This window comes from Scomber japonicus, chromosome 20, assembly GCF_027409825.1.
Source record: "Scomber japonicus isolate fScoJap1 chromosome 20, fScoJap1.pri, whole genome shotgun sequence".
In the NCBI taxonomy this organism is placed as follows: domain Eukaryota; kingdom Metazoa; phylum Chordata; class Actinopteri; order Scombriformes; family Scombridae; genus Scomber; species Scomber japonicus.
Window position 1 is genome coordinate 14,105,558 of NC_070597.1, and position 15,607 is coordinate 14,121,164.

The window sequence follows — 15,607 nt, forward strand, 5'->3', positions numbered from 1 at the left end:
GAAGTATTTTATTACTTGTATATGCTGGGTTTTTGAGGTCATGGCAGATTGGTAATGAGATATTTATGCAATATTAAAATCGTCTTCTTGGTAGTATTTATTGTTTTGATTTCATTATTGCAAATATCTTCTGTCTTCATCACCCACATCAGAATAGTTCATTTGGTAAAAACAATTAGAAAAGGAGTAACAGCAATATATTGAAAAGAACAGATAGAAGTGTATTGTACATTAAGATCTGTTTATTAACGTGCATAACATGCAAGTAGACTGATAATTAGTGACTAAATAATCCCTCACATGTGCTGTTTTGTTTTTTTTTTCAGCCTGTGATGAGTGGAGACTCCTGCCTAAACCTGACCTGCACAGGGATATCAACCGCTTTGGACACACTGCTGTGGTCAGCAATGGGTGAGTCTTTCTAATGGGATCAGACCAGAACACACCAGACAGATACTTCAACCAGTAAAGCTTCAATCTTCAATATAGCCTCATTTCATATTTTTCACCCCTGTAGCAATTATTCTATAACAATAAAATGTATCTGCAGCAGTGTATCTGTAATTTGTCTTGTTGTAGACTTATTGTTGGTTGTCAGGGTAATCCTTCACCGTGAATTGAAAATAAAAATAGTATTTTGAGAACTGACAACTTCTTTATATTGTTCCTTATTGTTTATCTTCTCTTTTCTTCACCAGGTCCATGTATGTGTTTGGGGGCTTCTCTGGTGTGTTGCTCAATGACGTGCTTGTATATCGACCCCCCAGCTGCCAGGCCTTCTTGGCAGAGGAGGGGTGTATGAAGGCTGGACCAGGGGTCCGCTGCATGTGGAGCAGAGGCCGCTGTCTCCCTTGGGAACCTAGCATGGCTAATGGAAGCCTCAGTCCTGCCCCATTCTGCCCCCCTAAAGCTGGTGAGACAAGCAGTTTGACAGCACATTAAATACTGAAAGGGAGCGCAGAGGTGAAATATGTAATTTATAATAATAATATAATATAGTACTTGAAATAGGCTTGTTGGTCAAAGAAAACTTTTTGGACTGGATTTTTGATTGAGTCTTTCTTTCCAAATCTGCCAAAGAATGCCTGATGGTCTACTTGTTATGCAGAATTATAATTTTCAAACCCATCTGCTCAGCTATTCCAAATTACTGCCATGGTTTTAGTTTGAATGTGCCATTATGCCATCAGGATGTCAGCTAGTTACATACAAACTGAAAGTTACAAGGAAACTTATTTTCAATCATCTTGATTCCCACACCCAGGAGTAGTTTTCTAACTTCATTTGAATAAAATACACACAGACTGATTCCTGCACTCTCTCTCCCTATCCATTTGTAGTCACAATTGATGAGCGGTGCTACCGGTTTTCAGACTGTGCCACCTGTACAGCCAACACTAATGGGTGCCAGTGGTGTGACGACAAGAAGTGCATCTCTGCCGCAAGCAACTGTACCTCTGTGAGTGGTCCAACAGGGGGCGTCGGAGCACTTCCATTCTTGTGTCATCTCCCTGAAACACATACTTACACACTTCAGCATAGACACACTTTTTTTTTTTTTTTAACAAGATTTTGTGAGCTGTGGTTACTGGAACAACATCAGTGGAGAAATCAAGTAATAAATCAGATTTTAGATGATGATGGTGATGATGATGATGCTGCTGCAGTCTATAGTTCTCACAGCATGCTGCACATTTTAGAGCAATCAGTTGCATCGCAAAAACAGAACTCTGTTTTATTCACTCACATAGGTTTACCATCTCAATCTAACTAAAAACTAAACCTTCTGTTAATCCCCCTGACTTCTTCTGTATTCTCTCCTCCTCTCCTGCTACAGAACGTGAAGAACTTCACTGAGTGTCCAGTCCGGAACGAGCAGGTGTGTAGCAAGCTTGCCAACTGCAAGAGCTGCTCGCTGAATCTCAACTGTCAGTGGGACCAAAATCAGTCAGAGTGCCATGCTTTGCCTGGTAAGAAAGTTGCTGCATAAGCACATTTTCATATGCACGAACACATGCCATCTTAATGACGTTTGTAGATTCAGTCTTTGTCCTCAGATATGCATGATGACAGTGTCAGGTAGTGTCAAATCAAAAGGCAAAAGTCAGTGTTTTTACTCTGTTAGTAAGTATTGTACTTACCAGTGTACATGACCCTTCACATTGATGCCATGTATAAACATGGCTAAGAGTGAGCAGTTCATAAAACATAATAAGACTTCACTGACAGTCAAATCCCAGCTAAATGTATTCATTTATTTCTACTATCCAGATCTGGTTGTTGTTTTCAGTAATTTCAGTAGACCTGAATGGGAGACACTGCCATTTAAAAAGGATTTACCAAGTGGGAACTGCCACTGTACATCTGATTCAAACACAACATCTGGTATTTGCAGAGATGTACACTTTCATGATGTCACTCTGATGTTGTTTATCATATCTGGCGGTGTGTTTAGTTTCCCTCTCACCCACTGACTCCCCCTCCAAATGTTGAGGCTTGCTGAATATGAAGAAACGGTGCTGTCACTTCATCCATAATTCTTTTTTCACGAAGCCTTGTAGCCTGAGAGCTCATTGCAGCAGTGGTAGCTGCAAATCATATCATGGATGTGATGTATTTCTGATGCCTGAGAAGGAGTCTCTGCAAAGCTGACATGCACAAAACGCCTCTATACATATCCATATGTGTATACACTATATTTCTTATGAGACACACTAGCAGGCAGTTGGAGCTCTAAAAATCCCTTTATCTCTTTATGTCATATAAGAGCTTAAAGACCTCAATTTTAAGTCCCCTGTGGTTTGGATGAATGCAGATTTCCAGCAGTGTATGAAAAATTATCTGACTCTGATCATTTGTTTCTTTTATTCTTCACACAAATTGTACTTCCATTGATTGTTTTTATTTTACCTTTAAATAAATAGCCAATTATTTTTTATAATCGATTTATCATTTTGAGTAATATTTTTTAAGAAACAAATACCAAGCGGCCACCAGGCGCCACATTCAAATTTAGAGTAATTTAAGTAGAATAATTACAATTTTGAACAACTTAATATCTGTTCAAATAGTTGTAAACATTAAAGCAGACCAGGGATGGTAGAATGAGTGTTGACTAGGCACAGCAGGACGTCATCCACATAAAGAGAAATTTTAGGTGGTGTGAGTTTAACATTGAACTATAGAGGTAGTTCTAATGAGCTCTGCTGAGGGCTTGATAGCCAGTGCAAACATAAGGAGGACCCAAGGGGCATCATTGGCAGATTCTACATTTTAATGGAAAGGGATTTGAACAGTAGGGATTATTAACAACAGCTGCTTTAAGGGATCAATGTAGCAGTTTCACACAATCAATTTATTATGTCCAGAATAGAAAAAAGAACATTCAACTCTGTCAAATGCTTTTAATAAATCCAAAGATACTACTAATTCTTGTACATCATTTTTATGGGCTAGCTGTATAATGTCCAGAAGCCTCCTGGTGTTATTACAGGAACCCCCTCCTTTTAATAAAGCCTGTTTGATACGTTTTTTACTGATACTGATATAAGTGACTCAGACCTCAAAGTCAAAACCTTAGACAAATTATTCACCATGGAGTAATACAGGCCTGTAAGAAGCCGGGTTTTCAGGCTCCTTGGTTTTTGTTTGTTTTTTATTTTCAAAATCAAACAGATGTTGGCTAATTACAGTATTTCCTGTAAATGTTGGGCAATGTTGAAGTTACAGTTATGATTTCTAACCAGTTATGATGTGAATATTTTTAAAAGCCTTAAACCATTCCACCAGAATCCCCTCTGGGTCCAGGGATTAGGCTTGTTGCCTCTAATGATTTATTCTCCTGAAATTTCCCAGAAATGCTGTTCCTCTGTTGGTGTCTGTAATTTAATTTCGAGTTCTGATATTGTCGGATTTATATAATGACTTGTAAAATGATACAAAGACAGAACTAATGTTTTCCAGTCATAATGTCTTTTTCCTCCCACATCGTTAATCCCTGCTAGTGTATGATTTTATTTCTGGTTAAGTAAGCGTGCCAGATATTTACTAGGTTTTTAACCATATTCATACAGTTTGATAAAATAATGAACAAGAAGCTCTCTCTGTCAGAACTGAATTTAGCACTTCTCTGATAGTTTGTATTTTAATGGGATTTGTTTTAGTTGGATTAGATTTGAGCCTTGAATGCCTTTTTAAAATCTGCTTCCAATTCATTTTGCTTCAGCAGTAATTGTTTTTTTTTAGTGTGACATGTATGAAATTGTGAATCCTCCAAAGTAAGCTTTGCAGATTCCTAAAGAAATTCAAGATTTGTTTCACAGTTGTAGGTTATATCAAAAGTAAAGATAAAGTAGATATGATGGAAATTGCCACCTCTGTGTAAATGATGTAACTTCACTTCCATCCATTTGTCATTTCCAAGAAAACTGTCACTTGATCACTGATGATATGGATGGATCCTGTACTGCATGTGACAAATTCTCTTATGATCTACAGTGGTATAAAAAAAACATCATTTTGAGAATAGAAATTGTGTGGATTAGAGCAGAATGTGAACTCCCTGGCTGATAGGTTCAAAATTCTCCATATATCTATCAGATTAGTATCATGTAATATTTGAACTGGTCATGCAACCCGCACTTGTTTTTCTCTGTTATTCTACTGGAGACCTAATTTGTTGTCTCAAATGTGAATATTTTCTGTTTTTGGTAGTCTTCTGTGATAGTAACCTGAATGTTAAAATGTTATGGACTTCGGGAACCAGTGATAGTCGATAACTGAAATCATCAATTAGTCGATAGTTGGAGCCCAAAGTAGTTTCACCTATAAAGGCTTGCAGATAATGAACCTGTGTTTTCAGTAACATTTTAACTTCTTCCATGTCTTGGCCCAGTTTCATCATCCAGTGGTCGACCTTTTCCTTTTTTTTGCAGCCCAGCAGTGCAGTGAGGGTTGGAGCCAGGTGGGAGAGGCCTGCTTGAGGATCAACTCCAGTAGGGAGAGTTACGACAACGCCCAACACTACTGCAAGAACCTCAATGGAAACATCGCTTCTCTCACCACCTCCAAACAAGTGGACTTTGTGCTAGAGGAGCTTAAGAAGCTACAGCAACAAGACAAGGTAAACATAAATAAGTAAATACGTGGAGCAGAACTATTGGTATTGCAAAAGTTTGAGAGTGCACTTGGGTGCTTCATACCGCCAGTAAAAACTATACATCAGATTCTGTCAGAAAGGTTTTCTTGAATGTTTACAAGCCAGGTGTGATTGAGTATGCAGCTTGCAGGTTTCGTGACTGATTGCAGCCCTCCTTTAAGGTTGTGTAATTCTTGTCTTCCAACCAATTTTTCATCAAATTGTTTTCTACAAGGCAGCACCACACCACGTCGTTTGTATTTGACTATGAAGCTATTACAAGTTGACAATGGCAGGCCGTGTGTAGTCTCGCTTCTGAGATAACACACACACTGAATCAGACTGTGATAATCACACCTCACTTCGTTTTGTTTTGCTTTTAAAAAAAAAACTGTTTTAGCCCCCTATAGCATCCTATAAAATGGACACAGTTTCCTCCCTCTGCTGTACAGAGTAAACCAGGGCGACATGATTCATTGTCTGTAGAAGCAATCATAAGCACTTTAATGCAATCATGTCATGCCCACCACAGAGTCGAGCTGATCACTGCTTCACCTCTGAGTGAGTGGCTCAAGTGATGGGACATTAGTTCTTCTCTCAGGCTTGACATAGAGAATGACGTGCTGAATGACGTACCCGATGATGTTACTGCCGAATGCCAACCAATATTCCTGCTGCCAAGCCTCTTAATGACAACACCAGAATAAAAATAGACATTTAGACTATAAAGCTTTTAAAGAATAAACTACTACAGGAATAAATGCATGTGAAACGTTTAGGAGCCCATTATTTTACAACATCTGAGGTTTAAATGATTGTTTTTTTAATGGGTAGCTTTGCTAATTTGTGTGATATGGAGAAAATCAATACTGCACCTCTAGCCTTTCCACTTTGAACAGATTCCTTTATTTTTTAAAAGTGTATATTAAAAAAAAAAAAAAAAAAAAATCAAATTCAACCATAACCATTGTTCAAATTTTGAGAGGTTCCACTGTGCCCATACTGTTGTATTCCTCAGTTGAGAGGAGATGTTCAGTCTGCTGAGACTGCCTCATAAAATATAACACATAATGAGGATTTGTTCATGGAGAATCTTGAAATAGTCCTAACGACATCCTAATTCAAGCCTCTACATCTTTAGTTTAGTTTCCCATTATATTAAAAGTTGAATCCTGAAGGCAAATAAGGAAACATATCTGCAAAATTATTTTCAGTTGACTTTTTAATGGCATTCATGGTTCCCAGGTGTAAATGCAGTAGCCATTCATTTCTTAAATGGCATGGCAGAATAGAAAGGGAGGCACAGTGATGAAACGTTATCTTACATTTAAATACTCAGTGGCCTTTCAGGCGTTTAGCTTTCTGCTGTGTCCCATCAGCGGCTGTCCCCCTGGGTGGGCCTGAGGAAAATCAACGTGTCGTACTGGGGTTGGGAGGATATGTCTCCCTTCACCAACGGCAGCCTGCGTTGGCTGCCTGGCGAGCCCAGTGACTCTGGTTTCTGTGCCTACCTGGAGGAGCCTCAGGTGTCTGGTCTCAGGGCCAATCCATGCACTGCCACTGCCCACGGCCTCATCTGCGAAAAAGCTACCGGTGAGTAAGACACACACACGCTCACATATTTTAACACAATTACAGTGTTAATTAAGAAATAATCATAATCTTTGTTTTATCCTGTCCAGGGAATCCCAATCAGAGTGCCCGTCCATCCTGTAAGAAGCCTTGCTCCCTACACACCAACTGTGCCAACTGCACCAGCCAGGCCATGGAGTGTATGTGGTGCAGCAGTGCACAGCGCTGTGTCGACTCCACTGCCTATGTCATCTCTTTTCCCTATGGCCAGTGTCTGGAGTGGCAGACTGGAGATTGTGTGGGTAAGTACCTTTTACTGAAACTAATCTAGATCAGACTTCTTTAAAGTCTATAGTCTGGCATTAAGGTGGCCAGCAATAAGCTTTCCTAGATTGGCTCCTGTAAGCAGTCAATATTCATCACTGAGAGAAAGAAGGTTAAGGGAGAAAAACAGCTTATAGTGGAATGTGTTTGTGTCAGAGGGAAATTGTATTAGTTTCCTGTGATTGGCTTTGAAAGCTGTTTTTGGTTTGTAATGGCCAATTAGTCTCGCATATCGTGGCCCCAACTGTTAGATTTCCCTGCTGACCAAACTGCAGATAGACTCTTTACCGTTAGCTGGCTTTGAGTAGTTTAAAGACAGTCACGCATCAACAAACTGTTTCAGAGATGGCTACAAATAACTTCACTTACACACACAGAGGAGGAGTGCATAATGGGAATGCCGGCACATAACATAAATGTTCTTGGGAAGGAAAAATTGAAAGTAGAAGCTCTGAGGTGTTTTTAAATCAGGCAACTTTGAGCCACTGAGGTGTTGTTTCAGTGATGTACCTCTGCTGCAAAATAGATTACTCATAGTGTTATTACATTATGAATACCGGTGTCCAAGATTAATGTAATGAACTCAATGAATCCTATGATGAATTGCTGTGAAATATGGCACCATGGGGGTTATTTTTCTTTTTATGTCAAAGTTCTGTGAACTTACCTTCCATTGCAACAAAATCTTCATAACATTAATACCTCTTAAACAATATAAACTTTTTCTTTTTTGTTCACAAGTGTACATTCACTTTATTGAAACACTAAATATTTATTCTGAAATAGCGTTTGCTGATTTCACATTTCATCCAGAAACATGATGGAAATTGAAGATGACTGTACTCTAGTAGTATGTGAAGCTGCCATTAAAAGCATATATAGTAATTTCAATCCTGATCATTAACTACATAACTTGTACATAATATTACATCAAAGCAGTTTAGGGGATAATTAAATGATTTAAATGACTTAATTTGACCTATTTCGGTGCTTCACACTCTAGAAGAGACTTCACACAAAACCAAGCAATGAAGAAGACAGCAGCAAAAAAACAAAAGCATTACCCATTATTGTGGGATAGATAAGGGAAGAAGCTAAGATTCAATCATGAAACAATATCTTTGAGCAACAAAACACTTCTGCTTTTATTATTAGGGTTTTTTTTTTTAGCATCATGTCTAAAAGTAATCCACCTAAGTGTGGGACGCACACAGGGGTGAAGACCGTTAACAGTATTTTCTCATGCACAGCGGTTGGTTGATCAGAGCACTCCTGCACCTGAAGGTCAGCACACTTGTTCGGGTTGGTGCTGTTGTGCCGTGTGATGTATGAATTATGCCCACAGTTGTGTCAGATCGTAAAAAACATCTCAGATCAGTTTAGTGAGTAACAAATTTAGGGAGCCGAAGGGTACGGTCTCAAAATAATTTGTGTCCGCCACTTTAGGTAACCCAGAGACGTTTCTGCACACTCTGTACACACATTTGTCTTTATGAATTTGTCCCTTTTTTAAGCATGAAGGACAAAGAAGGTTGTCCCATAAATGTATTCTTTTCTTTCTGTTTGTTCTGGCTGACTTTGCTCCTTCACATTCACTCATAGATTCAATCACCTCTTCTGTCTTCAATTATCTCAGCTACTTTAGTGCTCAGCTTTCATTTACAGTGTGTGTTTTAGGCTGAGTTCACCACATAAATCCACTTAAAACCATAAACTTGGGGTAGAGTAGTCAGGAGTATGATTGTTTTTGACAAGAGGTCTGTTTTTGCAGACCTGAGCTTGCAAAAGTAGTGGTTACTTACTAATAGATGCTAATAGTTTTAAGCTTTACTGTGAAGGATTGTTTGTTTATTATTTATTGAGGTGTGTGTGTGAAATGCTGCCTGCAGAGTTAAGTCTAAGTTTGCAAAGTGACCTCTGCTTCCTGCTTGTGATGACATCATATTCTACAAACAGCTGTCCTTTCTGTAGCCTTTGTTGCTAAGGTTGTTCTATGGGTTCCGTATTTTTGGATATATTCGGATATATGTGAGATGTTTCTGAGTAAGGAACAAGAAAAAGAAGTGAAATCCGAGAAGCTAACCAGAATAGATCATAATAGCTCATTGGGAGGAGGAGCCTTAAAGAGACAGGAGCTAAACAACCTGTTTCAGTCAGAGACTGAACTGAGGGGCTGCATAAAGGGCCAGTATTACATAAATAAGGAGTTTTTTGAACTGTAAATCATGTAAATATATTCCACTTTAGCCCCATAATATAAATATAGACATGGAAATGTGCATGATATGCCCCCTTTAAAATCAGTTACTGCATGATGAAATCCACCCCAGAATTGATCATCCAAAATACCTCTTCAGCTTCAGTGTAGCTACATCTCACTAGATCAAGCAGCCAAACCAGACACATGGTCATATGTGCCATGAACACACGCTGTGGGTTTCATGAAGGTAGTTCAGTAAAACAAATTCCCTGTGTTGAGTTCAGACATGCAAGGTTGAGTTGACTTTCCCTTTTTCTTTGGAGTTAGATATAATCTTTTATATTAGGAGATACCTCTATGCTCCATACACCAACTTCACTGCTTAAATTCCTGCATTTGTTCTTTATATTGTTAACATAGAAAAAGAGCCATTAATACCGACTGGAAAATGATTTTAATGTATTTTTGGTATAACAATATTCACAAAAATCCACATTGAAAAAATCCAACCTCGTTGATTTAATGCATCAATTGTCATCCTTTTGATTGCATGGTGCATTAAGACATTTCAAATAACTGATAACTGACAGATTTTCTTCACATTCACATAATGATCAAATGTGAATAGGGACAAACTGAAGTGATGAGGTTGTCATTTTGATCAATAATCTTAATAATGTGCAGTCCAGTCAGAACAGCCTCCGGACAAAGAATAAAGCAAATGTGACCATTAGAGATGTCGAACAGTAGAGTGTATGTACAATGACTTGATCTAATAAAATTTCATCTTTTAGAGTCCTAACTACCAAAGTCACATTTTGTTGTAATTTGCAATCGAGTATAAAACTGAGAAAGATTTTTAAGTTAAACTCAATTATATCATAAACATTCACTTGAAAGCTTCCATAAATAAATGCAGACATGTCAGCCTGGGCCAGGAAAGTGATTTTCTCCTAATTGGTTATATTGGCTGCTTTTAGGATTGAAGCAATACTTATTTTGCTGTATAGACCCAGTCATAATCACCATCCAATGTATGTAACTGCTCCTGGTGTCAGATTTAATCATTCATGCTCACGTATTGATTTATATGTCAGAATTCATGTGAAATATGTGGATTTTGTTTTTATATATTATTTCAACGCATTTTCGTGTTGTGTCGAGACAAAAGTCATAATCCAGCTTCTTCTTTTCTTCTACTGTTGTGTTCCAGAGAAATCTCCCACTTATGTCCTGTAGTCAAAACAAACTTAAATGGCCTTACTTTGTGCTGATTGCTCTTGCGTTGTCATGGTTTCACATCCATTAGCAGAATAGCTGGAGATTTGTTTGACATAAACTGAGGTAAAAGCACTCAATGTTTTTTCTCCTTAAAATAGTAGTGGCATTTTCTCCCCTAAAGTGTTTGTCTGGCAGGCAAGTGGCGACGCTGAAACTTGTCAAGCAATTCAGTGGCCAGAAAGTTCACCCCCCAACTGACAAAACAGCATCGCTCCCATGGGTTTTTTGAAGTTTAGAGTGAGGTGCCACTTCACACATAGCATTTAAGCCTCTCAGTGAACTTTTCTCAAATCACAAACTTCTTTCTAGCTCTGGTTTTGCAGACACAGTTTTTGTCTCGTTCTGTGTTCTCCCCCCTCCTCTCCATCAACTGTTTAATGCTCTGATTCTTATCTTCTTATCTGCTCCCAAATCTGTTGTCCTGACAGCTCACTAGATAACGAGTTTATGTTTCTCGTTAATGCGCCTTAATCTGCGGGGCCTGTTAAAGGCTAAGAAGGCTTAGAAATTCCCGAAGATGTCTGGTAAAAAGACTGAAATTATACAAAATAAAATCCTAAAACATGCATTTTTTTAAGCATTTTGGATGCTGTTACATTGGTCCTTTTGTTGCTGGTGTTGTATGCTGGGATTTATTTTAAGGTGACCCTGGTTAATAAATGTAAAAATAAAAAATAAAAAGCAAATGTGGCTAATAAGTAGGGCTGGGCAATTAATCGAAAAACAATGGAAACCGACTTTTTTAGAAATTCTAATCAACTTAATCTTGCTCATGTCAATTAATGGTGGTGTTCACTGTTGCCATGACAGCAAAGGTTGCATATCTTTAAGGAATATGAAAACATTTTAACCCAAACCATGATCTTTTCATTGTTCTGTTCTAATCAAGTAAACTAGACATTAACCACAGTGTCAAACCTTAAAACATCATTATTTTCACTCCCTAAAGATACTCAGGTACGAAAATATCACAAGATGGTGTGAGGGCAGCAGTGTAAAATACAAAAAAGAAACTGTGAAAATACATAATTGTTCATCAAGGGTGGAGATAATCGTTCATTAATCGTAATCGAGGTTAAAAGTTCAATTAATCGTGATTTAGATTTTTTCCATAATCGCCCAGCCCTACTAATAAAATAATATCAACAAAGAAGCGAAGGTAGATTTTGACTCTTTAAAGAGGTTAAGTCTGTTTGGATCGAGTCAAAGAGGGCAGCAGAAATAAAAATGAAACTTTTCAATATGATACAAAGTCTCTTACTCTCCTTCTCTCTTTCAGCTCAGAACTGTTCAGGCCTGCGGACATGTTCCAAGTGTTTGGAGCAGCCTGAGTGCGGTTGGTGTGGGGACCCCAGCAGCACAGGAAAGGGTCTGTGTATGGAAGGCTCATCCCGGGGGCCCATGAAGAGACCGGCAAAGCAGGGCCAGCAGAGCCAGTCCCAGGACATGATCCTGGAGCCAGGCAGCTGCCCCAAAGACAAGGGCTATGAGTGGGCCTTCATTCAGTGCCCCGGTGAGTAATCTACTTCCTGTCCTCCTTACTGAAATTACAGATCAAGTGTCATAAGTGTATCCACTTGAGAGGTTGTAGCTACATATTGACGAGCACGTCTTACATTTAAAAAGATGTTCTTATCAAGGATTCCTGTTACAGCATCTCTATGCAACCAATCCCTCCCTGCTGACTCCATGCAACCTTATGCTTAGCGTCACATCAACCACGTCATGTAAACTGATATATACTATCATATACAAGTTGTAATTTGAGAATGTGATGAGTACTCCGTGTCTCACTGGTATTAATAATAGAAAACATCTTGATAAATATTCTATGTTCTGTGATTCATATAACTTAGTCAGTCAAGACGTCACATGAAGGGGTTCAATTGAGATTATGCTTTACTATGGGTTTCAATCTGTTTAACTTGTGATGTTTTTAGTGGTAGAATATTTCTAACAAACCCGATAGCTGATATGAACTGTAACAGTTAATTGTAATTCAGTGCGTCACAGCGTACTGTGACTAAAAACAAGCTTATCTTGATAAAATCCATAAAATAAACACCGGGGCTGAACCATCGATCGAAATGTTTTATCAGAATCATGATATTTGTTAAAGGAGAAATGTACTTCAAATTCCATTTTAATATTGTTGTACTACACAGATGTCTTGGCTCACACATCATATTCTACAGACTTAAGAAAATGTCTGTTTGGTACAGATCCCCACATTAATCTCAACATAATAATGTTTTAATTAATGTTTTTCAGTGAAAATGAGGATAATAATGTAAAAATGAGAATTCTCTCTAATGTCACAGAATATATCACAATTGCTGTATCACCCAAAATAATCCCAAACCCTAACCCTTTCAAATCATTCAGCCCTTACAAACACAATTAAGGCTACAGCTTATTATTTTTTCATTATGGGTTGATCTCGCTATAATTTGTCAATTTGTCCATTAATTGTTTATATATAAAATGTCAGAAATAAGTTAAAGGTAGAGTCTAAGATAACCTCTTCAAACAGTAACATCTGATAAATATTCAGTTTACTGTTCCAGAGGAGTAAGAAAAACAAAAAATAAATTCATATTTGAGAAGTCAGATCTAGCAAATTATTGCCACATTTAGTTTGAAAACTGACATAAACAAGTAATGAATCATCAATATAGTTGCAAATAACTTTTGGTGAATGGATTAATGAAGTCAACTATAAACACATTAATTACATTTTTGTCCCTGTAAGGTTTATAATTTGTATTTCCAATAGGAGAATGAACTGTATGTTCATTTAAAGTTGCAGCCATGTTAAATTGTTTTTAAAAGGTAAGTCTGATTTGAATAATAATTAATAAGACATATCAGACACTAGCTACCCACAGCTGTAATAGGTCTGTGTGGCTTTTTTAAGAAGCAATCACAACAACAACGCTGTGTGTAAGTGTTGGACTGGTGTCAATCCTAGTTTATTTGCTACAGGAACGTGTGGTGGTGTGACTGGGACACAAAATATTCAAGAATCATTGAAAAGAAAGTTCCCTGTGTGACTTGCAGACAGGTAGAGGATATGATAGCATACATGTTTGTAGAAATGTACACTTGTTGCACCAAAAAGATCCATGGTAGTTCTTCGTGTGTTAGCTTGACCTCTGTGCCACAGTATCCCCCACTTTAAGGATACAGTACGTATAGTAAATGTGAGTTGGTGTTTAAATTCTGAAATTTCAGGCTCATTTATTTCCTAAATATCTAGTTAATAAGCAGTTGTAGAAAGTAAGTTAAATAGTGAAAGGTACCTCTCACTCTGCAGTCATATTAATCCATAACCCCTCTTTTTGCAGCATGCCAGTGTAATGGCCACAGCACGTGCGTGAACGGCAGTGTGTGTGAACAGTGTCGCAACCTCACCACTGGTCCTCACTGCCAGATCTGCATGCCTGGTTACCATGGAGACCCAACCAATGGCGGCAAATGCCAGGGTGAGTACCACATCGCTACAAAAATTAGTCATTCTGCACACACGAGCCCTAATGGACGCACTTGTTATCATTTAGGTGAAGCTTGTGCCGTTCAACCTCAAACCCTTAACCATTTTCACACTCATCTCTAAACATTATGCCCATCTACACTAACTCATAGCAGCAAACATTATCAAGTTTTAACAGATGCAATAATTAATTTATCCTCTCTATTTTCTTTTGTTTGGACCAGACCTGCTACATGTAAATGATCATTAAACTGGTAGATTAATGTAATCTACTTATTGAATTCCAATTAGTACATTGTTATGCCTTGTGTACTGAACATACAGTAATACAGTATCATATCCAACAGAGGGCACTATTGTATATTGCTGAGAGCAGTGATAATTTCTGACCTGTTTGATTAATGACAATATCACTCAGTTTGTTGGCTTTCCTGAGGCTTAATGTTAAAAACAACCGAAAGCCACTGAAAGTAGTCTGGTCACTGCTGCTTCATGTTCGACCGTGGCCAGTCTGTTGAATTACCACTCTCACTAGACAGACACAATCTAGAGAAATATCAAGATGTTTTCCTGACATTGGAGTGAGTGCAGTGCAGATGTTGTACACTGTAAAACTGAAGGTCAAACATTCGTTCCTTGTGTTACCATGGCTCTTGCAGCTCAAACCAAGCTTTGTTGAAAATAGAAATGTGTGCACTTGATGTATCCTGACTGTGAATGAGGGAATAAACACACATGCCTGGCTGATTGGCTGAGTGAAGAAACATCAATGTATTAAAGGCATGATACGCAAAAAGAAACAAACAAACAAATATAAATGCAATGCAGCAATCTCTCATTTTTTAATTTCAGAGTTATATCTTTTGAGCCATAAATTGAGTTTCAGAATAGCACATGATTCAGATTTATTATCTGTCACCTGCTCAATGCAGAACACATTTTCTTGAGTGACTGCAACCCATAATTTATACAGCATTCCTTTTTTCAAAGCACCGGATGCTCTCTGAATTTCAATGCACAGAAATGGTGTAAACATTAAGTTGTCAGCATAGAAATGGATATTTAATCAAATATAAAGTAACTGTATTTGATAACCACCTTTTTATTAAATGAATTGACTGAATCTATCACACGGAGATTTACTCACGCTCTTTCCCTGATGAGACATGAATAGCATTCCTGAGAAATTACATGTAGGCTATTGTTTGAATTGTTAGACAGACGAGACACACACACACACACACACACACACACACACACACGGGGGAGCTTTATGGTCTCCGATGCATAGACTATAGCTGTAACATGTAAAGTGAAACTACACAGGTGAGAATCTGTGAAGGGAATATTCTTTCAGAGCCTGAGGACAAAATGACTTAAAATCATCATGTTCTATTACTATTACTTTATTACATGCTTTTTACATGAGGTATGCATTTACAAAACCAACACCTAAATTCCCTGCTGTTGATAATAAGAAGAGCAGGAGATTCATTTAAAAGCAGTCCTCTTGCCTGAAATATTATGTACCATCTTGGGAAAATGTGCTAAGAAGAAGGTTTAGCACCGGGGGGATAAACAATACCCACTGACCCTGCTG

The 15,607-nt window shown here is 38.0% G+C and overlaps 1 protein-coding gene across 1 annotated transcript in view; it reads left to right on the forward strand.

The window, feature by feature from the left end:
* Nucleotides 1-15,607, forward strand: part of atrnl1b (attractin-like 1b) — a 71,459-nt gene that overhangs the window by 12,729 nt on the left and 43,123 nt on the right. The window contains exons 11-19 of the mRNA XM_053340720.1: nt 327-411; nt 699-913; nt 1,341-1,459; nt 1,838-1,970; nt 4,935-5,122; nt 6,517-6,730; nt 6,820-7,011; nt 11,794-12,027; nt 13,862-13,999. Of these exons, the coding sequence (XP_053196695.1) occupies nt 327-411; nt 699-913; nt 1,341-1,459; nt 1,838-1,970; nt 4,935-5,122; nt 6,517-6,730; nt 6,820-7,011; nt 11,794-12,027; nt 13,862-13,999 (1,518 nt within the window). The remainder of the gene's footprint in view (nt 1-326; nt 412-698; nt 914-1,340; nt 1,460-1,837; nt 1,971-4,934; nt 5,123-6,516; nt 6,731-6,819; nt 7,012-11,793; nt 12,028-13,861; nt 14,000-15,607) is intronic.